This window comes from Telmatherina bonti (assembly GCF_933228915.1).
Source record: "Telmatherina bonti genome assembly, chromosome: 20".
Taxonomy (NCBI): domain Eukaryota; kingdom Metazoa; phylum Chordata; class Actinopteri; order Atheriniformes; family Telmatherinidae; genus Telmatherina; species Telmatherina bonti.
In genome coordinates this window covers 27577500-27602056 of record NC_136618.1, presented here as the reverse complement: position 1 = coordinate 27602056, position 24557 = coordinate 27577500, and the positions used below count along the sequence as shown (strand labels likewise).

Genomic DNA, 24557 nt, shown 5'->3' with positions numbered 1-24557 from the left:
AGACATGGTGACTGTCAAAGGAACACTAAAAAAAAACCTGACCTCCAAGCTTTTTTTTTTTTTCCTTTTTTTTATTGAACCATTGAAGCAACAGTACAAAATTGACATTGTATATCAGGTTACAAAAGCAATAGAAAACTTGATATAACAGTGTAATAACAAGGAGGTAACAGCATATGGGAAATAAAACACAGCACAAAGATTTGTGAGCTAAATTAAACAAATATATATATATATATATATATATAAAATAAAAAAAAAGAAAACAGGGACATAGAATTCGAAATTATGGAGGAAAGAAGTTTATCTTTGTAATACTGTGTGGAGGACAGATAAGAGATTGTTGTTCTTTTTATCCTATTAATTTTATCTGGTTAAGAGAAGAGAGGAGAAAGTCAGTTTCAGTCTTAAAGGTAAGGAAAGATGGGCTAATTCCTTGCCATTTTTGTTTGTGAAGAAAGACCTCCAAGCTCTCAGTACCGAGCCATGTGGGTGTCTGAGCAGAGTAGTTCCACCAGGCTGTGACAGGGGGCGCTGCAACTCAACCAACCAAACTAAACGTGTCGTGCACGAAGAAGAGCTTATCTGACGCAGTCACGTAACCCAGGTAACTCTGTAAATATTGAACTTCGGTCCCATTATTTTCCAAATAACAGTCGCCACAACAGTGATTATCTACAATAACAGCGTGTTTTAAGTTTACTGTGAATAGTTAGTGTCTTTTTGCAGCGGCAACTTGGTTTTGTGTGTCGTTTTGACAGCTTTGCTTGTCAACTCGTGTTGTTTTAAGTTAGCTATAGCTAGTCAGTAAATCACGTTCATCATTCAGTCAGACTGAAAAACTACCATAGTATGCATCTACAGTTGTGCTAATATTTATTCATACCCTTTCATTAAAGAACGAAAAAAACAGCTGCCTGTAAAATAAGCTGAAATTAACTAAAGTGATAAAAAATAAAAATTTTATGATAATCATTACATTACTTTCTAGTTCTGGTTCGATAGAAATATATATATATATATATATATATATATATATATATATATATATATATATATATATATATATATATATATATATATATTTTTTTTTTTTTTTTTTAAAAAGCAAACAAATAAGATAATTTATTACATATTACATCACTCATAAACTAATGTTATGTTGAACAATCCTTTAATGTTTCCGCTACAGTCAGGTGTTTTCTGTTCCTCTCAGTCAGACTTCTGCACCTGTTGACTGGTATTTTGTCCCACTGTTCAACAGAAAAGTGCTCTAATTTGTCTAGGACCAATTTGTTTATTTATTTTTTTTATTTCTTATATTACTAAATTATATTTTTTGCAAATTTTTAGTTATTGTTGCTTTTTTGTGTCTCCAGTTATTTGAGTGACTGTTGTGAATTCAGCCTTTTCTTTAATGAAAGGATACATTTTTTTATGAATACATATGAGCACAACTGTGTGTGTATATATATATATATATATATATATATATATATATATATATATATATATATATATATATATATATACACACACAGTTGTGTATATATATATACATATATATATATATATATATATATATATATATATATATATATATATAAAATAACATATCATTATAAAATGAACAGAAGTTGGTGGGATTTGGAAATTTACGTCGGACCTTTGTGTACTTTCGTCAGATGACGATGAAAAGGTTGCATGAAGCAAAGCTCAACTTTGGGAAGAAAGAGTGAGGTAAAGACAGAGAGAGAAAAGGCGATCAGACTGCTGACAATTCATTCCAGGATAGATAGATGATTGTTAAAAACAAAGAAAACTTTGTACATGAAGGTTGATGGTGCATACCACAGAGAGGTTTCATCACTGCAGTAATATCTGCAGGACCAATTTAACAGCAAACAACTTAGATAATAATTCCTGGGGTCACTGCATTATATGGTTGCATCATTAAATGAAGAAAAGTAAGGAAGATGTACATGACACGATTGTATTTGTGAATCAAATAAGTACTATTTAGACATATGACATGTACATATTTAAATAGTTATATCTTTAGTTGCTACAATTTGAAAGATTAGTTTCCACATTCATGCATTACTGATAACATTTTAGTAACACGCCTGTACAAATCCTATCTTTCTGTTATTGTGAGACACAGCTGTATTTTAACTAGTATTGTTTTTAATAACAGGATTGTGATGTCCAGCTCACAGAGCAGTTATGTTGGCGGGTTCTGCTCTCCCTGAAAATGTGGAGCACCTGCAGAGCTCTCATCTTTGCTCTGGTAGCTGCATCAAACTTCTGGCATGTGCATGTCCAGGAGTTCTGCCAAAGCGCTGATCCCGACTACCACTGTCATGACGATGCAGCATCAAGCAGCCAGCCGTCCTCATCTGCCGTCAAATCCAGGTGGAACGTGAAAGTTTCAAACCTCACACGCGACATGGACCGGTTCAGAGTTTCCTGCGAGAAACTAATAAGTAAAATGGATTATTTTCTTTATGGGGCAACTTATTGTTGAAAAAGCAGCAATAAAATCTCCTTCTGATCTTTTTGTTTTTCTGCAGAATTGCTCCCAGTTGAAGAGGTTGATGGTAACTTTGTTCGCACTGTAAAGAACTGCATATTTTCCAAATCCATTCCCACCCCCCTGAGAGGCCCGCTGTGGCTGGCAGCCGTTTCCAAGGTGATGTCATGTCATTGTTAGCGTTCCAGCTTCCACTACAGAAATATGGCAAATTTATTCACGCCTTGATTCGCTCCAACAGGACGTGATTGAGGGGATCTTAGATTTAGATGTGACGGTAACACAGTCAGAGGATTTCCTGCTTTATGCAAGCGGCGGCAGACTTCTACCTGGTTCTGTACCGCTTGCTCACAGATACGGAGGTCACCAGGTAATGATGGAGTGTTGTTTAAATCCTAAAGAGATGTTCTTATGGAATGCAGTAATTAGAAAAAAAACCAAAGTCTTCAAGCCCCAAGGAGAATTCGGTAATCTATGTTCTAATTAATTCATTAATGTATGTTTTTTTCATCTTCTACTCATATAGTTTGGCTACTGGGCAGGTCAGCTGGGTGATGGTCGAGCACATTTGCTCGGTCAGTATTTAAACAGGTGAGGGGCGTTTCAGAATTAGGTTTCTAGTTTTTATCCAAGCCGTCTTGTGTTTTAAAGCCTTCACTTATTTACACCGTCTTCCAGGAACTGGGAGGTGTGGGAGCTGCAGCTCAAAGGCTCTGGGAAAACTCCATATTCAAGGTGAACTGGTTTATATAACACATTTTATACAAATGCAGCTTAAAGTGTTTTATAGAAACTATAAAATAATGACTCCCCACCCTGTCCCAGCTCAGCTCTAATATACTACAAAGGTTGTAGTCTTAAGTGACATTCAAAGGAGGATAAAGGTTGTAAAAATGTTATTACATCTGGGGAAAGGAAACACCACAGGCAGATGAAAAGTCACAAGATCATTAGGTTACAATCATTTCTACAGGGTGTTATAGAAATGAATACAAATGTAATTAAGACATATTCTTGGCAGTGAAACAGTGAAATAAAACTGACTGTGTCTGGCTGTAGGTCTGGAGATGGTCGAGCTGTAATCCGCTCCTCTGTCAGGGAGTTCCTGTGCAGTGAGGCAATGCATTTCCTTGGTATTCCTACCAGCAGGGCTGCCAGGTAAGGATACTGATGCTTGAAAGGGAAGACGTGATCTTGTCCTGTTTCGGGTTGAGTTACTTTGTGTTTGAAAGATTTCGTTTGTGTGGAAGATTTTGTTGTTTTGCTGACTTTAGTAGTGAACATGAGCAGCTTTCACTCTGAAGAAAACTGCGGTGTTGTTGTTTTCTAGGCTTCACAAACATCCAGTTTACAGCAGAAATGTAGATTATATTAAACTGATGTGGATCTAAAAAGGCTTGAAATGAAACAGCCTAAATCACCTGCCAAAGCTCATCAACGGGTTACAACTTATTCCACTTCCGTATGGGAGAAGACATGGAATAAATCAATGTCAGGAGTCAGATGCTTGGTGATCATCTGACCTTGTAATAATTATATTTATCTTTTTATTTCTTTTAGTCTGATAGTCAGTGAGGAGCCGGTGTTCAGGGATCAGTTCTACAACGGAAATGTGAAAACAGAAAGAGGTACTATGTCTTCAGTCACACACATGGTGACATCATACATCTCTCTTTGTGATCACTGTTTAAAAGTGGCTGAAAAACAGCTTCATGCACAACTGCAGCCTCCATCCTGCAGAGGTAAACCTACAGTTTTGAAAACCTGCTCGCTGCTTATCGATGGCTTTTTACCAGCGCGTGTGATTAAACATCCGTCTCAATACTCTTGTTTTTTCTTGACGTCTTTGTCGTCATCGTAGTTGAGTGTCGTTTGTCCTACAGGGGCGGTTGTGCTTCGGGTGGCCAAGTCCTGGTTTCGGATTGGATCGTTAGAAATTTTGTCTGAAAGCGGGGAAATAGATCTTCTCAGGTGGGACTGGTCATATGGTAAGGTCTTACTCTGACCTTTTATTGTGCGTGCTTGCAGACATTGAGGTGCTCTGGTGCCGGATTTTTAGCCGTTCCTTCAGTGAGGACTAAAACCGGAGGTTTGGTTCCACCGCTGTGGCCCTGGTCTGTGGACCAGCTTGCCAGACAACCTCAGACACTGTTAATGCTACTGAAAAGAGGCTAAAGACATTGTTTTATCTTAGCTTGAATTGTTTTTTTTTTTATTTTATCTTATTTATTTGACCTCTTCGTTTCACTGTTTATTTAAAAAAACATCTCCTTTATGTTTTAATTTGTGCATTTTATTGTGTACAGTACTGTGTTCTACTTATGAGTATAAATAAAATGTGATTATGTGATTGATGACGAGGTTTCGTGCTCAGTAACAACTTCATCCTGGTTTTTTTTTTTTTTTTCTTCAGAAAGCTGCTGGATTTCATCATCAATGAACATTTTCTTTTCATTCGTGCAGATGATCCAGAAAAATATGTGGTGAGTTACTGAGTTAAAAAGATGTGGAAGTACGTTAAACGTTTGGAAATGTGACGAGTTAAAGCCTGACTGTGCATTTCTGGGCATTTGCAGGTGTTTTATTCCGCGGTTGTAAATGAAACGGCACATCTGATTGCTCAGTGGATGTCTGTCGGGTTTGCACACGGTGGGAAACTAGTGAGCATTTTATCATACAGTTTATCAACACGCTCCTGATTGCGTCTGCTGTGATCACCGCAGGTGTGTGCAACACAGACAACTTCAGCCTTCTTTCCATCACCATCGACTACGGACCATTTGGCTTCATGGAGTCGTATGACCCCAGTGCGTACACTGTTGCCTCATTACTTTTCTTTGAATTATACCAGCATTTGTTTACATAACCCGCCAAACAAAGCTTTTATTCAGCAGATTTTGTCCCCAACACGTCTGACGATGAGGGACGATACAGAATAGGAGCTCAGAATGATGTTGGCTTGTTCAACCTGGAGAAGCTCCTGGTGGCTCTGAGTCCTTTATTCACACAGAAACAGCAGAAACTGTAAGGAAACATCATCTTCCACTAATAAAGCTGTGTGTAGCGTGTCTGTAAGTGATTTGATCTTTTGAATTGAACAAATATTGATTGAAACTGATTGAAAATAGAAAAAAAAACCCACAAAACACAGCCCATAACACTACAAGTCAATAACAGCATCCAACTGGACTCCAGCAGTCCACCAGCACCTTCCTGTGATGTCCTCCACTGTTTGATTTCATGCTTGTGTTGTTCTCACTCTCTTATGTAAGTCGCTTTGGATAAAAGTGTCTGCTAAATTACTATAGAATAGAATAGAATAGAAAATGTGATGCTCAAAAAGGTTGCTTATAAAATTGATAGATTTATTAAATTCATTGTAAAACCAACACTAGTGATGCGGGGAAAAAGTACTTTTATCACTAAAAGCTGGAAACGTCCTTTCTTGTGGCTCATTCGCTGCTTTAAGCTCTGGACATTTCGCAGTCATCTTTTCAAATGAACTCTGCGTCATTTGTGGCAATGTGAGGTTACCTGTCTTTTTATAATAATCTTGTCTTTGTGAGCTGAAGTTGAACGCTACGGGATTTTTCTACATAACAATCCTCCGCACGCCACTGTGCAGAGGAAATGAGAGGTTCTAGAAAGACAAAACTAAGATAAACTTGCAGTTTAATCACTAATTTTCTTCTCTTTTTCTGTATATTTAGTGCTAAAATGATTTTAAAGGAATATGCTAATGTTTACCAGATGAGGTAAGCTTCATGTTTTCCTTATATTTGCTTTGATGCCAACATCTAAGCCACGATGGTAACCGTATCTGAAATGATTTCTCTGTTAGGATTCTTCAGATTTTTAAGACAAAACTTGGCTTTCTTGGTGAAGATGAGGAAGATAGCTACCTTGTTTCCTTCCTGCTTAAGGCAAGTTGTTTATGATCCTGAGGTTTCTTTTTACATTTAATCTAAAAATTGATATTTGATTTATTCTGTACCTTTGACTTCCCAGATGATGGAGGACACACGGTCGGACTTCACCATGGTGTTCCGGCAACTCAGTGAAGGTTCAGCCAATCAGCTTCGCAGCATGAACTTCACACAGGTAAAGGTGATGTGGGATTAGGTCAAATTTCTTTAACTCTAAAGAACCTTTGATCCACTCACATCAAAATGAACACGTTTAAATAGTTTCTATTCTACTATTTCTAGTTTTCTGAGCTTTCTACAGTGTTATAGTGTTGAATACTCATCAGACATGTGAGCGGCGCCGTTTTTTTTATCACCTAAGCGCATGTTTGAGTTTTCCAGCACTTTCTATGTTCGGTTTTCATGGCGACAGAAACTATTAGTTTCAGAGAGTTTTTGCCACTTTGAAAATTTAGTGACGTCCAGTGGGAGGGATGATTGGTCATCTTCTCTTGGTTGTGCACGTTGACGAGAAGAAAGAAGAAAGCCACCTTCACTGCTCAGTATAAGTACTCCCAGCAGTTGACCAATCAGACGCAGCCGCAGGCGGGACAGAGGGCGGAGCTTTCTCTTTTCGCTTGTTTCTGGCAGAGGCTGATCTGAGAGGATCAATACAAAATGACTGAAGGGGTTCATGGAAAAATGCTTCATTATTTCTTGCTCTTCTGGACTTGCATATTAAAATAAATTAAACTCAAATGTGGATAATAGAGACACTTTAACATCTGATCTTATACAAGCAGATCTTTTGATCTGTTAAAAATGGTCCTCGAGGAGTCATTGTCCTCATGGTTGCAGTCAGAATGATAGTGCAAATAATTTTCTGTTTACAGTTAAAAAAAAACATTTTATTTTGTCTCTAAACTCTTTTAAAATTTAAGCTCCCCCATTTAAAGGGCAGGAAGAATAGATGACACTAAACTGAGCCTAAGCAGCCATTTCGGAGAATCACCTGAAACCTTTGCATTTATAAGGTTCAGACATTATTCTGTGATCTGACAGTGGTTTACAGGTCCAAAGAGATATTCAGATTCATCCTGAAAGCGTGGTCAGAGGGTTTATTTCTCTCTTTCACATGTCAAGCTTTACAGGGTAAATAGGATTACTTCTAATGTTACTTTTTAGCATTTTTTACCAATCTACTTAGGTTTTTCTAGTTGAACTCATATGGATACAGTGAAGAAAAGACATTAAACTTTCATCTAGAAGTAACATAAAATGTAGGTTTTTGACATTTATGATATGTCTGCTGTGGATTAGATGTGGGCCCTTGATGACCTGTCCTCACACAAGCTTTTCTCTGATTGGCTGAACATGTACCTGCTGAGAATCAGTCGGTAAGCTCAGAGATGTAATGTCAGATATTTATTTTGCTTGAAAATGCCATAAAAGCTACGTTTGTGGGTGCTCATTTAATTATTTCTCCTCTACAGGCAGCAGAGTGACAGTGATTTGGCTCGGCAGCGCAGGATGCAAAGTAAGCTTTTATTTATTTTATATTGATAAAACTGTGAAAGATGTGAAATCTAATTGTATGACACTTCCTACAGGTGTAAATCCGAGATATGTGCTGAGGAACTGGATGGCAGAGTCTGCTATCAGGAAAGCTGAGATGAATGATTTTTCAGAGGTGAGTGACTTAACCTGCTCTCCAGAAGGAGACAAAAACAAAACGAACTGCCTTGTTTGTACAACACTGCCGCAATGTCGTTGTCTTCCACTAGGTGGAGCTGCTCTTCCACATCCTGTCCTCTCCCTTTGTTACACAAGACACTGCAGAGGAGGCGGGCTATGCAGCAAGACCTCCTCTGTGGGCTAACAGGTTGAGGGTCAGCTGTTCTTCATGAGTGTAAAACACTCAAATTAGTAAGTGTTACAACTAACCTGTGGTGTAATTTAATATATTTAGTAATGTTCATGGGACTCGTTAAAACTGTGTGTATATCTGCTGTCAGACAGCTACATTTTGTCCTTAGGCTAGACAGACAATTAAAGTCACAGCAGTTATCTTTAATGATTAAACATTTATTTTGTATATTTTGTATATGCACATAAAAGTGCTTTCCTTTTAGTTATAGCCGTTAAAATTTCAATAACAGCAGGTTAAACTTAAACATTAACAACATGACTGCATAATGAATTCAATCCAGTCAAAATAATGCTCATATACTGCTATATTGAAACTGTAGAAGATGTATTTTAAATGTTTATTAATAAAACGGTGTTCAGGACATGAAGCGTTTCCATCTCTGCAGACTGCAGCTTGAAGAAAACGCTCATATTTAATTTATATTTATATTCCACAGTTTGATCACCAGAACTAATTGTCACTGCGCTTCTTCTGCATGGCTTTCATCAGTTCTGCCATGAAGTCTCCTTCACCTCCTCCTCCTCCTCCTCCTTCCAACAGAGGTGTAGTCCTCTTTGGCGGAGCAGGAGACATTTTCTTCACAGACCCAGCGGGCCGCCCAACGGGTCGGAGAGATGGCCTTGGAGCAACTGGAGCAAGTGGAGGAGGTGGTGGTGGAGGGGGAGGCGGTGCACCAGCTCCCATAAACACTGGTTCAGGTGGAGGTGGTGGTAAAAATGGTGGATCTGGTGGTGGAGGAGGTAAGGACTGGTCACTCCCGCTGAAATTAGTTAACGGAGGAGGAGGAGGCAGAGAGTTAGCTGCCAGAGGAGGAGGAGGAGGAGGCAGCGAACCAAAGCAAGCAGCTGGAGGAGGCGGTGGAAGGAAGTCTGGTAGGGCTTCTGAAGAGTCATCCACAGGTGGAGGCGGTGGTGGAGGAGGGAGGTTATCCATTGCAGGTTTTGGGGAAGTCTTGGCAGCCATTGGAGGTGGTGGAGGAGGAAAGATGGGGTCAGGAGGTGGTGGAGGGAGGGTATTGCCCATCGGTGGAGGTGGAGGTGGGACATTTCCAAAGACCTGACAAGAAAGGATGAAATATCGTCATGGAAACTGGACAGATTTTTGATCAAAGGGTGATAATTAGCATCAGAACGATGCGGTTGGTGGCGTTATGAGAACTACGGGATCCAGTAGGTTTATGTTCTGTACTCCCCATTCAAGTCCATTGATCATGAAACTTGATCAGCAGTTTCCATGTCTCCCCAGACTGGAGTTGTTACTATGGTGCATTCTTCACAAGAGACCATGATCCAGTTATAGTTTTTGGTGCAAATGAAACATCTAAAACTATCTATTCCCCATGCACATCTTAAACCTGGTAGTCCCCCCCCAGGTTCACAGTGGATATGTCAGACTGGTGCAATCAAGTCAGTGAAGTCTGGTTGTTTTGCATATAAAAACTCATCACTTTAAAATCTATAATAATGATGCATATTTTTAGAATATGGACAAAACTGTGCTCATGATTAAGTAGACCAACAGCCTCAACCTAGCGTGTAAATGTAATATTTTAAGATAATATTTTTAATTTTCTCATATTTAATACCAGTTTCTTTGCAATTTGAATTACAATTGTATTTTTTTACTGCTCTTGTATTTTATTTTTGAAGAACATCCCAGAAAAATGCCTACTGGTTTTAACACAATGCATTAAATTACGGGCATAGCTGTTTGTGAAAGCAAGAAAATGACCTGATTTGTGTTCATTCATTTATTCATTCATTTCTTAACTTTTTCAGTCCAATTAAGGGCCATGGGGATGCTGGACCCATACCAGCAATCATTGGTTTAGAGGCAGGTACACCCTGGACAGGTCACCAATCCATCACAGAGCCTGATTTACGTTAAAAGTGTCCTGAGTTCATGATGTCGAAAATAAGGATTAGTGGGTGACTCTGATTAGTGAACATTTAGTCAGTCCAGAGGTGCTTCTCGTTATGCAAACATTTTGAGGGAGATAAAGAAGAAATTTCAGGATTGGGAGGCGATGCTGATGTTAAGCCACGCTGTCTTTATATTTCATAAAACTCACTGACTCATCAGCTTGAGGTGCATTTAAGGGATTAGAAGAAGCTCCGTGATAGTGTTGGAAGAGAAGAGAGGAGGTCAGGAAGTACTAGTTAGCATAATAAAAAGGACCTTATGTGGACATTTCTTCCAATTTTGAGTAAAGTCCCCAAAGAGCAACCAGAAGAATGTGATGGGCAGATGAAACAACCCAGGCTGCATCTTAAGGAGGCAGTTTGTGTGTAGTTGCAAACAAAAACTTCAAATCCACGAGTCTTTTTAATAAATATATCTGTTATCTGTTACTTTTTTCCCTTCTGGTTCAAGTTTTCCTGCAACAGGAACTGCTGATCTGAGGGAGTCAGATCATATTTCTTTTTATCTGTTTCATGGTTCATGCTGGCTTATTAATGAAAAGTTTATACCTGAGGAGCAGGCCCAGGTTGGGGCTTTGGAGCGTGACCGTTGGCTTGGCTCTGTGCTTTGGCTATGAGAAGAACAGAAACACGAAACAACTGCGTGAACTTTCGGTTCGAGGAACAGATTTGTACTTATATCACCACATCTGGGTTATTTCAAATCAGCAAGGCACTCAGTGAAAGGGAGATTGTGTGTCGTGCTACCTTTGATGGTGGGCGAGGGCGTGGATGGATTGGAGCTTGACGGTGTGCTGTGGTTCGTCCAAAGAGCGCCGATGGTAGCCTTCTTCTCGGCTGTTTTATAGTTGTCATACAGGGAAGCACCGTACTGGACGTGAAGGAAACAAACCGCAGAGCTTGGTATTAAATGATCCAGTTTAGGGGAAGTTTAACCTGATTACATATTAACCTATTGAAAGCAGAATTGCTCAAATTTACCTTTGCAATCCGTATTCCCGTCACCCAAAGGTTCAAGGACCAAGCATCATCACAGCAGAGATACTTGATGTACTGTGACTCTTTCTGGATTTGAGGATGCTGCAGAGACAAGTGGTTGGTTTAGTCATTTTCTTCTGCTTTTGTTGGGTCGTTCAGATTTGAGCATATTCACAGGAAACTCAATTCCAAACCTGCCCCCAGAGTTGCTGTGGATAATTCAGTGTTTTGGTCATGAGGGGGCACAAGAGTGCAGAGTGGCTCTACAACTTGAGAGCTAAAAGGATCTTAAATTCATTGCCTGCGAGAGAAATGTCAGCATCTGAACCCTGGAGAAAAATACGGTCCACGAAAGATGCTTCTATGTTAGAAAATGTGTAAACGCCATCTTACAGACCATAAGGATACTACCGCTAAAGTAAATACTTCAGCCAATTGTTTTCACCCTGAAGAGGAAGATAAATTTGCATCTAATGGTATGTTATCAGTTCCACATAATGAGGATGGCATTAGAGATCACCTGCGGCAGCTTCTCTGAATATTTAACAGCTGCGATGAGGCTAAATTGTTTCCCATCGTCTTTGAGTTGATGCAGTTTTTGGCAGCTCATAAACACCGCCCCTCCAATCTGTCAAAACACCCCTCAATTTATCACTCAGGAAAGACAGCTTCTCTCATTATAAACTTCATATCGTTCACAACAACCGAGGAAACGTTTAGGTGATTTCTAAACAATAAGAATGACCCTGCCTCCGAACGTGTCCACTCCTGGCAGGTCATTTTCCTTTGCTCTTGCACCAGCGCCTTCATTCCCTTCAAATCCAACCTTGAGGATTTTGTCTTTTACCTGAAGGCAATTCAGTTTCTTTGCTTCTTTCAGCTCTTTTTTCTCTCTGCTTGTCACCATCTAGTCTAATGACCTCTGCTGATTCGAGTGTTTTAAGGATAAGATACAGGAAAAGAAAGAAAGAAAGTAGACTTTCACATCCCTTTAACACTAACCACTAACCCATTTAATTCCAGCTTTTGTTGTGTCAGCATTTCTTGACATGGGTACTGTAAGTTCCTCCTCTTTGCCGTTACTCTCAGTTTAATTAGCGGTAATTACTGTTAAATACAACTGGTGAATTATTTTAAGAAGTGCCTTAGAAAAGCAAACTAGGTTGTGTTCCTTCCTGTTGAAAGTTTCTCCTTTCGCTTCTTCATAATAAACTATTTCTTTCAAACTCTTAATAAAGCAAGCAGCTGCATTGCACACCATGCAGCCCTGAAACCGCTCTGCAGCGCTCAGTTCTGTATTCCAGTATTTCGTGCAAGATGTTACACTCTATAAGATAAGATATTCTGTAGCATCACAGGGGAAGTAGCAGCTTTATCAAATATTCAGTGAAAGTTTGTTTTGGTTTAAAGCCAGAGATTGATAAGGAGACTCACTTTCAGCACAAAACAGAAGTCAGTCGGGGCCTTGTATTTGTTCTTAAAGTCTTTGCCGTAGTAGACATTCAGGTTGTCCAGCTGGACGAAGCAGACGAGGTCACGGGATGACTGCAAACAAATAAAGGGAAAGTACATTCAACTGGTCTGGTCTGAACTAAATATTGACACTACATATGCAGGCAGGCTTAATGTCTCGCATGACTGGTATGTTTTGGAGTGGGAGCGGCCAGCAGATCCGATCTGTAAGTATCTAATAGGGAGTAAAAGTTATAAATACACAAGTTTCATCTTTTGCCGCTCCTGTTTAGCTATGCATACAGAGATAGAGCAGTAGTGCTTGAACGGATGTTTAACCTTGGTCTTCCCTTTGGGAACATAATAAATCCCCGAGGCTCTGAGCTGGAAGAGACGCTGTTTCCAGGACTTCTTGCCATCTTCCTTGAGGTGCAGCACCCCCTCGAGATCCGGCACGATGGTTGAAGTCCCACAGAAGTTCTCCTGCACGGGTGAAAGTGAAAAAAAGTCAACTTGAAGACAATATTTGACCTATGTGTGTGTATACAAAGATGCTTATTGACCTTTATCAATAGTTCTTTGTCTCTGTCTTTTATGTCTTGAAGAGCTTTCTTGTCTTTCTTCCAGAGATAAAAGTTCTGTGGGAATAAAACAAACCATTAATGGTCACAGAAAACCAGATTTAGCATTAATTTGCTCATCTTATTTATAATGCTCTGGAGATGACAATACTGGTCTTATTGGTGCAAACAAATGATGCAGACATTCATTTATTTACTTTAGCGACAGACATCATGACATCTTCAGTAGCTTTGTTGCTAATTAGCAAGCCTTGCTACCTTACTAAACCCAGACAAATACTTTGCATGTACTTTACACTCCAGCTGTCCTTCAGACTTCTCCTGTACTGACTTTGTAAAGTGACTATCTAACCTTCCTTTGGGTATAAAACACAGTATATCATCTTCGAAAGTTAGCTGTTAGCATCTGGAGCGGGAATGAACTCCCAGCACCCCCTCAAGTCTTTAAACTATACTATTTTGTCTGTGTGACTGGAATATGTTGGCTTCATTTATATTAGCCAAGTTTTTGTTTTCATCACGGGGAAAAACCCCAGGGGGAAAATCTATCTGGGAGCTCATGTCAAAAGTTAAATTAGCATAGATGTAGTGTAAAAAAAAGCAGATCTGTCTGTGATGGGTTACTTTCAAAATGAGCATATCTCTCTGCTATTTCGCTCTGCCAACAGACCAAATCCATTAAATCCACTCAGATTGTAAAAGGTCCCATTATAACAACAAACATGCCAAGATCTAACTGTCTGTTGCCTGAGGCAGTTTAGTTTGATGTATGGCAGTGAGGACGTTAACGTGAGGGGTCAGCCTGCATGGAGGAAAGATATCTCCATAATTTAACATTGAAAAGAGCCAGTTGGCTCTGAGCTGCAGGAATGTGCAGATAGATTTCTGCAAACACAGGCCAAGATTTTTAAGTTTGGAGATATCACAACTCTGATCACTCAGCGTATAAGCTGCTATATTCAGAGAGGTGAAGCTAGTCTGCATTGATGCAGTGAGCGAACCAACCTGTGGGTTTTTGAAAACCTCAAATTTTTCTTTTCGCTCTTGAAAGAGGACTTTGTTTTCACTGTCCCTCGTCCACGCTGAGAGCGGCTCCACAAGGTTTTCGTGATCTTCAAAGGTCCGTTCTGCCAGAGAGAGAAAAAATAATGAGCAAATTTCTATTAACAATGTCTGTGTGATTACACAGCAGCAGATTTCAAATTGCTTTAAAAGCTTCACAACTCATCCTAATGAAAATTTTTCCAATCAAGATTTTCTTTTTTGATTAAAAAAAAATGTTTAAAGGTAACTTCCAAAGACTTTCAGATTTTTCTTCTTTAATTTTGCAGCAGTAATCATTCCTTTGAGCCCAGTGCCTCTGCTTGAAAATTGCATACCCATTTAACAACGAGGTATATCTAAATACCTTTGGCGTCAGAGTAAAGGGAATAGTAATGAGATTTATTAAGAATTGTAAATATAAGTGAAGAATAAATTAAATAAAATGGCACTTAGCACAAATAAAAAAACAAGGCTTGCCTTAAAGTAAAACAACCACTTTCAGGAGGAAAATATCAGTGTGAAATGATGCAGCTGTAACTAAACATTTATCAGATCATTGTAAAGTATTTAAACAATAACTCTACAAAAACCTATTCTAATAAATGAAGCAGAACTAAATCAGCGGTTTTATGACAAACAGTTCAGGTGAGGTCACCAAAATAGCAGAATTTGGCACCATCTGTTCTCAAAGCTGACCAGTTGTGAGACCTCATGCATGAAAAGATTAACAATGATAAAAGATTAAAGTTTTCTGCATATTTTATCTGTTTAATTTATAAGAAAAACAACTAACCGCTTTGCAAGGTTAACATATATCATAGAAAAACAAAACATTTATGTACAATTTATAAACACACACACATATATGTATATATATATATATATATATATATATATATATATATATATATATATATATATATATATATATATATATATACATATATGTGTGTGTGTGTGAAAGAGCTGAATAGTACCAATAAAAATCGTTAACAATAAAATATTTTCAACTTTATTCTTTTTTTGTCAATATATTTAAGTGTTAAGTAAAATAAAAAAGAGTAAAACTATCAGAAATGCTGAAACTCAGAGTACAAGAACAGTTCATGGTCTGAAACATGAAATTGTTTTTAAAAAAACATCAATATTTTCAGAGGCAACAAAGCAAGAAGATTTGAAGAGAACTAAAACAAAAGAAAGACAGTTGAACCTAAAGACTGTGAGAAACTACATCAAAAGATGAGGAAATGAAAAAAGGAACAAATTTATGTAAAAAAAAAAAAAGTTTTCTATTTTTATGTGAACACGTGTTCTGCACTTTCACATGCATGAATCTTCTGCAACTGTTGTGTACAACTGAACTGATTACACCTTTTTGAATGTCTAAGATTGAAATTGGACAACAACAAAGTCAAAGCTTCTTACAAACTTTCCATGACTGATAGCATTATCGAGCAAATAGTGGCCCATAGTCGTCATTTCGATCAGTTCTGAACTAAAATAAAAGGCTGCAAAGTCTGTGAGGTCAAAGTATAATCATTATCCGTCTAAACAACAGCCAGCTTTCTCTGCTAATGACTGTCTGGAAAGTTCAGGGTAGCCATAAAAAGTCTTATTCACGTTCGCAGCAAGTATTCTTTAAAAACATTACTGTAATCTACTTGCTTTCATTCAACCCTGCAGTAAATCCAGCCTATTTTCGTCCATAACTGCTTTGGCACCATCAACTAAAACGTCTCCAGATTACTCTCCAAATCTGATTCAACAACAAACATTCATTTAAATTAGATCAGAAAATAATACATGTATTTGTCCTTATACTCCAAAACAAGTGTTTTACCACATGTGCTGACCACGGCACAAAATCTCAAAATTAGCCGAGCTCGGTTCAAAATCAGTTCCACAGTTTTACATCTGTTTGATTCAAATGGACTGAATTACAGATGAAATATGGCCTCTATGTGTGTGTGTGTTTTGTTTTTAAACACATAAAGAGCACTTTCTTCCTCCTCTTTGTCCACTCAGCCACTTAGAGTTTCAGATCCAAATCACACATTGGGCATTTGACTGCAGTTGAGCCACGGTCTCCAATTACAGGTTACCAGCCGACGCAGAAGTAGGCATTACAGAAATTGCTGCCAGGGTTCCAGACAGTAGTTTGACTATTACAGTCATTAAAGAGATGCTATGACTTTGCTGCTGAAGCAGAAATCCCTTTGAACTGCAGTTCAGTAGTGTGCATGGCGAGCACATGGCTGGATTTTACTGCAAACACTTTTAGACGTGTTGCTGTTGAGCTCTGTGGGAGTTTACTGGGCGTGACTCACCTCGACTCTTTGTTGATAAAGATTAAAGGTCAGTTAAGCTGGTAGCAGTCAGAACATGCGTAACACACTGAAGGGGGGTAACAGACATTTAAGCATGAATTTGTTCTAACATTTTCCACCTTGATGCTTGTACAGTCTAAGATGACACAACGCCTTTTTCACACTTATGAGTCAGATGTTCTCCACAGTTGTGCATAGACGACCTGTTAAAAATGGCAAAGTGTGTGTTTGACATCTGCTTTACACTTGATGATTCTCTGATGTCAACTTTTCTTGACTGATCCTATAAACATTTTGACACACGATGTTATGTTAGTGTAAACACGTCTCTCGCCTGATGGGATTGCACTAGGTTCCTGTAAGACGCTGAACAGGATAACATGATAGATTTGGGTCGGTTGTATACCGGGAGATTTCAACCTTTGGAGATATTTTGAGGATTTTTTTAATGTACTACATTAAAATAGAAATCATATTCCAATCAAACTCTACCAGAGTTTATTCTCGGTCCAATTGGTTTGTGTGAGTGTTGAGATTTCTTAAAGTGATTCAAGTTCTTCAGGCTGGTTTGAAATGAACTAAACCTTTCAAGAATAGGGGTAAGCTACCATTGCTGGGTAATATTTCATAAGGAAGAATCAGCTATTTCAGTTTTATACTCTTTACACCCCATTTTTGTTCTTGTTGAAATAAAATCTCATGAAAAGAAAACAAAAAAAAAAATATTCACACATTATCCTCACACCTAAATGACTTCATTTCACCATGATATTGGAAATGACTAAAATTATGCTGGTTTGCATTATTCATCTCTCGTGTGACTGTCAGGGTGCGATAAATATAAATTCTGTGTGAGAACATTATTATTTCTGAACTTGGTGTTTGGCTGGATTCAGGCTTCAGTATTACTTGATCATAGTGAGAAAAATTAATTTGGACTAATATACAGTTTTCCAGCACTAACCGCATAATACAGTCAAATTTCCAGTAGTCAGTGCTTCCATTCACAATGTGTCAAGTTAGATGATTGCTCCCAGCTGTGTTATTCAGTCTGCAATGTCTGTTTGTTACTATCTAAATCAGCATAGTTAGTATCATTTAAGACTTTTGCATTTTTTTTTTAAAAAGAAAGGGAAGTGGTGTAACCTTGTTGCATTAAGCCCAGTACCTCTATTTAGTCATTTTCCCACTTCATCCATTCAAATATTAAACTGTTAACCTCATTCAGGAGATACGGGCTATTGCTATTTTTTCACTTTTAAACAGTTTTTCAAAGATAGGTATTTAGCTCAGCAATTGGTCCATTTTGTGCACAATGAGCTGCAGACTGCTTCACCAAGGTGCACTGCGACACACGCGCATAGCGGTGTTCAAGGCCCGGGGTACGCATACACCTGGGGGTACTTCAAGGCATTCCAGGGTATAAGAAATTTTTTGATGACATATCTTATGTTTCACCTCCTTCCACATTTTATTCTTTAGGAAATTATTCCTCCCTGTCTGCAGTTTTCATCACTTCAAAAAGTTTTTTCTTTGGATTTCTTTTATACTTTATAGGATTTGGAAAAATGCTGCACATCCGCTAGCTGCTGGAACGTGCTTCCACTAATTTCAGTGACATCTTCAGCTTTTATGCATTATACATCAGCAATTACACATTATTGCATTCACACTTGCTGTTATGTAATAACAGCAAAAATTCTAGTTTGATATGCTTTTATAATCACTATAGTTAGTTTGTTCAGTTGTAAAGTGAGCAGGTTGTACTTGGATATAGAATAGTTAAGAAAACAATGGTAATGCACATAAAAACCCAAAACAGAAAACTATCACAAAATAAATCTGTATATGAACTTTTAAGAAAATAATTTGCTGAAAATTGCTCATAGATTCAGCTTTTTTTCTTGTGTTTACATATCAATCGCTACCTAATACAGAACTCAGCAGTTTCAGGAAGATACTGTGAGTATGTATTTATGATAAGTGACCAGAGATTTGGCTCTTTAATGTGACACATGGCAGATAAACTCCATAGGATATGCAGGGAGTTGCTTGCTTTTGTGCGTTACACTTTGATATAAAATTATAAAGTATTTCACGACAAAAAACAAAAAACAAAAAAAATCACACAAAGCATTTGATTAAAACAGTATAAGTATGGAGTAAAATGAGCCATTGTATAAAAATATACTGATCGTCTTAACAATCTGAAGAAGCTGTGAGGAAGTGGACGATAACAACTCTGATAGCGGATGAGGTCCAGCAGCTGAAACAAAAATAACTCAGACAGCTCAGACAGAGGATTGAGATCATAAGGTTTCTATTTGCGCACGACAAAGATGACTGACAGTGTCCGATACAGCAAATTAAACCCACCCGTCTACACTGCTCGTGTGAGCATAAGCAAGAGAGAGAAAGGTAAAGAGTATAGGAAGGAAAAGAGGATGGACAGATTTTGATGGATGGGAGTAAAAGAAGTGTTTCATTGAGCTTGCTGCACTGCAGCTGCCAGTAAAAACACAGTCCATCATCTGGACCAAGATGAAATATCCCACCCTGCACAATGCCGGGGTGTATTTGGAGTCCACTTCATATGAAAGCACACTGAAACTTTTAGTTTTTGCATCTATAAACTACAACTAGTGCATTTTGTTGACATTCACACTTTTTTATTTTCACACTTTTTAAATACATGATCTATGTGGAGTGTTTTTAGATCTTCATTTATCAGAGAATTACTTATAAAGTTACTAAAGTGAGATATTAACCGAGGAAAATGGATGAAGAGCAGCGGTAGCTGTTCTTAGATCAATCATGGTCATAAATTCATCAGCCAGTCAGTTTAAAATCGTGTTTTTACTTTATGGTGCAGCCACTAGACATTTCATCATTAACTGTTGCAATGTTGATGACCGACAGCGGAACTTACACACTACTGTGTTGCAAGATAAGTAGCGTATCGATCTTTTAGGAGAATTGTGGATGTTCTACCTGTAGTTGTCTTATACAACAACCTGGATGGAACTGAAAAGACAGAGACTGTAAGGCTGTAATCTGAGACTGACAAATGAAAATTTAATAGAAAAGCAGACAAAAGTTGCAATAATGTAAAAACATCTTCATCTTGACTTTTATATGTTGAAAACCTGCGTTGTCTTGTATAAACCCTGGAGACACATTTGTACACTGAAAGAACAGAGAAAGTTTTTTTTTTTGAGGTGATAAGATCAAGAACAAAGTCTCTTTGTCTGCAGCAGGGTAGGTGTCTGAAAAGGGCGATGTCCGCATCTTTATGCGCCTTCCGGCTCATTTATATCCTGTGTTGAATATGCATGTCCCAAACTGATGGAGCCTTCTGTCTGCAGACAGTTTTTGGATGTAATAAACATAATGATACCACCTGGGAAGTGACATTTAGCTCAGGTGAGTGGTTGCCCCATGTATGTCCCCAATGAGTACAGTTCCTCAGTGCAGCTATTGCAGGTTTGATTCCTGGCCTGGGACCCTTTAGAGCCGGTGCCCCTGCTACCTCTCACCCTTTTCCTATCCAGCTGCTCTTAATAATAATAAATAACAAAAAAAAACAAAAACAAAAAAACAGTACCTCTATCATCACTTATATTTTCACTCGAATTATTTTGAAACCATAGGACAGTGTTGTGCAGTTTAGCTCACACGGGACCAGTGAAAGAAGAACAAGCAGCAACTGATAAGCCCACGTCATGTGTTTTATGGACTTTGTGTAACTTTTCACCACTTCAGCCAGCTTCTCCTTAAAACTACCCGATCTACTTTCGTAAACCATTTTGCATCAGCAGAAAAAATAAAATGTCCAATTTCTGCTTCCTGCTTTTTTGCATGAACCACAGCCACAATAGTTTTCTGAAACCATCAATAAAAATGTTCTGCCTGGATCAGGTGGGTCCCAGTGAACAAGGCCAGCACACTCACAAATTAAGCCCTCCCAACCAAGAAGTTGCCTTGTTAAGGTTAGGCTTTCAAGGTGTTTTAATTTTATTTTTAATTATTTAAAATATATTTTTCTAGTAACACTAAGTCATTATAATTAGAATCAATTCATACTTTTGCTTTTCTATACTGTAAAAACTTAATTTCATCTCTCACAATATTTGCAAATTGTGTGTCTGTATGCTTAATGTCTTCATAACTTAGCACTTGTCCTTAAAGGGACACCGTTTTGACCCAAGCATTAGCCTAATGCGAGTATAATGGATGATTTCTTGGGTCAATATACAGTCCTTGATGCATGTTGGCGCTCCGAGGGGGCTTCCTTCTTTAAAAACCAGACATCGGAGCAGATCCATCTCTCATGGGATCATGTGATCTGGAGTGCTTTGCTTTATGCCTCCCCGCTATAAACACAAAGGGCTCTGCTTTGTGCTGCTTTTTCCAACACTTCCAATGAAAGATTGTCATGACTGGACCAAGTAAGAAGGAATACATAGTGTCTGAGGAGACCAGAAAGAGAAAGCTGGAAAGGGATCATTCTAAAAGAAAGACACAAGTCAACCTTGGCAAAGAATGGGCTGATTGTTGATTTGCTCTGTTTGCGTCACTATTATTACACCTGTATGTTAGCTCTTTGCCTTTTGTGCAAATGTACCAAAGTGTAATGAACTTTTTCACATTTTTTAAACAGCGTTTATTCAAAACAATGACAATAAGGGCCCGATGAACTGCAGAATATTGCAACATTAGCGTATGCCTTTATTTAGCTGTAAAGTAGAAGCTATATGTGGCTAGTTGAAGCTAATCAGCTAATCAACATTTGTGAAAGTTGGGCTGATGCAATGAATGCACTGCATATACAGTAATTCATTTAAGTATCATAGAAGTAACAGAATAATTAGCAAGTGACTTGTTTAATTTTATTAATTTCATACACTGTTCAATAGGAAGCAGTACTATAATGTCCCATAAGCTAACGGCTAATGTTGATGTTTTCATAACAATAACCTATTGACATGGTCGTGCCAAAGTTACTGCTTCATTTGATACTCAAAACGATAATTTTCAATCATGTTTTTTGGGCAGTTCTTGCTTTGTGTGGGTGTAATTTTTGTGATAGTAATGGATGGAGACTTTGTAGCAGTGTTGTGTAGCCTGTGGTCAGTTACAGGTTTAGCGCTCCTCGTCACCAAAGAGTTGCACTGCATTCCTGTAAGTTATCGTAATATTTTCTGTCCAGTCATTGCCTGGCTTCAGTAGACTGATAGGACAATGCATATAAGGAAGTAGTTTAAAAAAATAGGACATGATCTTGTTATCATTTCACAGCTGTCATAATTAAATCAAATTTAAATAATCAAATCAGTTTTAATTTTACCATCCCCTTTTCCTGTGAACACAGTTTTCACTACCTTGTATGCAACTCACATTTTGATCAGCAATATTTTTTACCTCTTTTTATTAGAATGAGTTTTTTGATCATTTTCAGAGTAGTGTCGTGTAATAACATGGGCTAGCATACATTATGTTGGTAACTCACCAAGTTGTAGTTCAGGGTTTGTTTCACACAGACTCCAGTCCACATTGCAGTCACAGTGAGTCTTCTCAAACAAGTTGTCCAGAACTTCTCTGACACTTTGTCTCTCGTCAACCATCAGAGTCTTGGAGCTGCCATCATTCATTAGCACCTTCACCACCAGCTGTCAGAAAAATGTAACTTTACTTCATGCTTTTTCATTTTTTGATGACAATGCAAAAAAAATCAGAGTGAAAATCCAACTCAGAATTTTGTGTTCTTGGAGAGATTTAAATGAAAAAAGTCACAGTTTCCTTCTTTTGTAGTTGTGATAAACACCCAACTACAGCTTAGCTCGTAGCCCTCAGTTTAGCTTAATGACACAAAGACTCAGAACAAAACTTGTCTTCTTGTTTTAATTTTTTCATTTACCAAGCTTTTTTTTCACATTTAAGATAATGACACTATTCACTACATAGTGCCCACAATGCCCTATAAAAAAAGTGAGCATTGATGGTCACTAAGACGGATCAAGATAGACCACAATGCATTGCAGGCAGGAGCTGAAAGTAGCGCAAGTAACATGAATGTCAGAGCAGTTTAAAAAAAGAAACTATAGTTCATTCTTTTTATAATCTTATTTACTTAATAATTATGCAAGAATAAAATTACAATATAAGAAAATTAAAATAAAATATTTTCACACGAGTTTCGATTGGATTTGGAATAATGTGTGGTGGTTGCCGTGGTGACAGTCAGTAGTCATGTGATCTGCAATGAGGAGAAAATAGCGAGCTTCGTATCCGAATCGACCACAGAATGAGTTCACCATGTTGTCTGCTATATAGTGTAGCAATGTAGTAAATGAAGGGTTCGGGAATATTGTGGACATTCAGACAGGTCTTTCTTTCTGGCTATGTTAAGGACTTTATGGATTGTTTATAAAACCAGAAAATAAATAGATAAAGTTGTTTTAAAATAATCTTTGTGTAATATTATTTGACTTAACTTTCCTTCATGTGCTGAACATTTATTGTCCTGAGTGAAACATCCAGCCTGTGAGCACATGGAGCTTGTTTGATTATGTGTTTAATGACAGGCTCAGGACACTAAATGATTGCTTCTGCTTGTTAATGCTGGCTTTACTAGAACAACCAGACAATCAGCACTTATGTCTCTACAGTTTGATAGTCATTTCTTTTCCATTGTCTGGCTTTACTAGCCAGGAGCTGGAAGAGATCCATTTTGCTCCAGAGTAGAGAATACATGCTTCCTCTCGTCTAGAAACAAATCCAACTTCCTGAAGCTCTGAATTTTCAAAGACCTTAGGTCTGCCAATTTCTTAACTTTTTTTTTTTTTTTTTTTTTTTTCATAAAACTGTGGGTTTGAGAGATTTTATCTCAGGAAGACTTACAGTTGTGCTCATACTTATTCATACACTTTCATTAAAGAAGGAAAAAAAAAAAAAAACAGCTGCCTGTAAAATAAGCTGGAATTGACTAAAGTAATAATGAATAACATTTTTATGAAAATCATTACATTATTTTCTAATTCTGGTTCAATATAAATATTTTTAAAAAGCAAACAAATAAGATAATTTATTACATAATACATCACTCATAAACTAATATTTAGTTGAACAAACCTTTAATGTTTCCTCTACAGTCAGACTTCTGCACCTGTTGACAGGTATTTTGTCCCACTGTTCAACAGAAAAGTGCTCAAATTTGTCCAGGACCAATTTGGGTTTTTTTTTTTTTTTTTTTTTTCTTTCTTCAACTCAATTAAATGAAAAAACAGTGTCTTATATTACTAAATTATATTTTTGCACATTTTTAGTTATTGTTCCTTTTTAAGTCTCCAGTTATTTGAGTGACTGTTGTAAATTCAGCCTTTTCTTTATTGAAACGGGATGAATACATATGAGCACAACTGTAGACTATTAGAGTCTTAACGGTCCCTAAAAAGAATCCAGTTTTGGCATATTACTGAATGAAAAATTATGGGTTTTAAACTATTTAGCTTCTTAGTACTTCCCTGAACAAATTCTCGTTGAAAACACGGCCGAAAAGCAGTGGGAACATCTGAAACTTGAGGGCCTCTAGCCACAGGAAGATCTGCTGAAACCACTAACAACCATAACATCCTTGCATCTCACAACCCCGAGACAGATGTCCCTGTAAAAAATGGCCACATTTGGATTTTTCTCAGCTTCCATTTTCATGCTGATTAACTTAAAAAAAAAGATTTTCTGGTTGCTTTAGATTTCACACAAATTCTGTTCATTTGTATATTTGTCTTAATGAGATTAGTCCATAAAAACATCAACAAAGGTTCTTTATGAGCACATTACTGAACTGGTTCACATAGTCACATCACCTATGACAAAAATATGGCAT

General features: G+C 37.7%; 2 protein-coding genes across 2 annotated transcripts in view; one reads left to right on the top strand and one right to left on the bottom strand.

Moving 5' to 3' along the window:
• Window positions 1-496: 496 nt before the first annotated feature.
• Window positions 497-9003, top strand: LOC306770503 (protein adenylyltransferase SelO-like). The gene is made up of 21 exons (XM_079259359.1): window positions 497-607; window positions 2198-2486; window positions 2574-2692; window positions 2775-2903; window positions 3060-3124; window positions 3212-3268; window positions 3593-3691; window positions 4094-4161; window positions 4417-4504; window positions 4947-5016; window positions 5110-5182; window positions 5257-5340; window positions 5428-5557; window positions 6244-6288; window positions 6375-6456; window positions 6542-6634; window positions 7759-7835; window positions 7932-7975; window positions 8049-8128; window positions 8223-8364; window positions 8909-9003. Exons 2-20 carry the CDS (start codon window positions 2255-2257, stop codon window positions 8343-8345), a joined length of 1758 nt encoding a protein of 585 aa, XP_079115485.1. The 5' UTR covers window positions 497-607; window positions 2198-2254; the 3' UTR covers window positions 8346-8364; window positions 8909-9003.
• The window catches only part of apbb1ip (amyloid beta (A4) precursor protein-binding, family B, member 1 interacting protein), a 30739-nt gene continuing 14761 nt past the window's right edge, over window positions 8580-24557 (bottom strand). Inside the window, exons 6-14 of the mRNA XM_079259358.1 lie at window positions 22182-22341; window positions 14307-14428; window positions 13284-13358; window positions 13060-13203; window positions 12703-12813; window positions 11272-11370; window positions 11038-11161; window positions 10840-10901; window positions 8580-9424 (exon numbers count right to left, since the gene is read on the bottom strand). Coding sequence (XP_079115484.1) covers window positions 8819-9424; window positions 10840-10901; window positions 11038-11161; window positions 11272-11370; window positions 12703-12813; window positions 13060-13203; window positions 13284-13358; window positions 14307-14428; window positions 22182-22341 — 1503 coding nt within the window. The 3' untranslated portion in view covers window positions 8580-8818. The remainder of the gene's footprint in view (window positions 9425-10839; window positions 10902-11037; window positions 11162-11271; window positions 11371-12702; window positions 12814-13059; window positions 13204-13283; window positions 13359-14306; window positions 14429-22181; window positions 22342-24557) is intronic.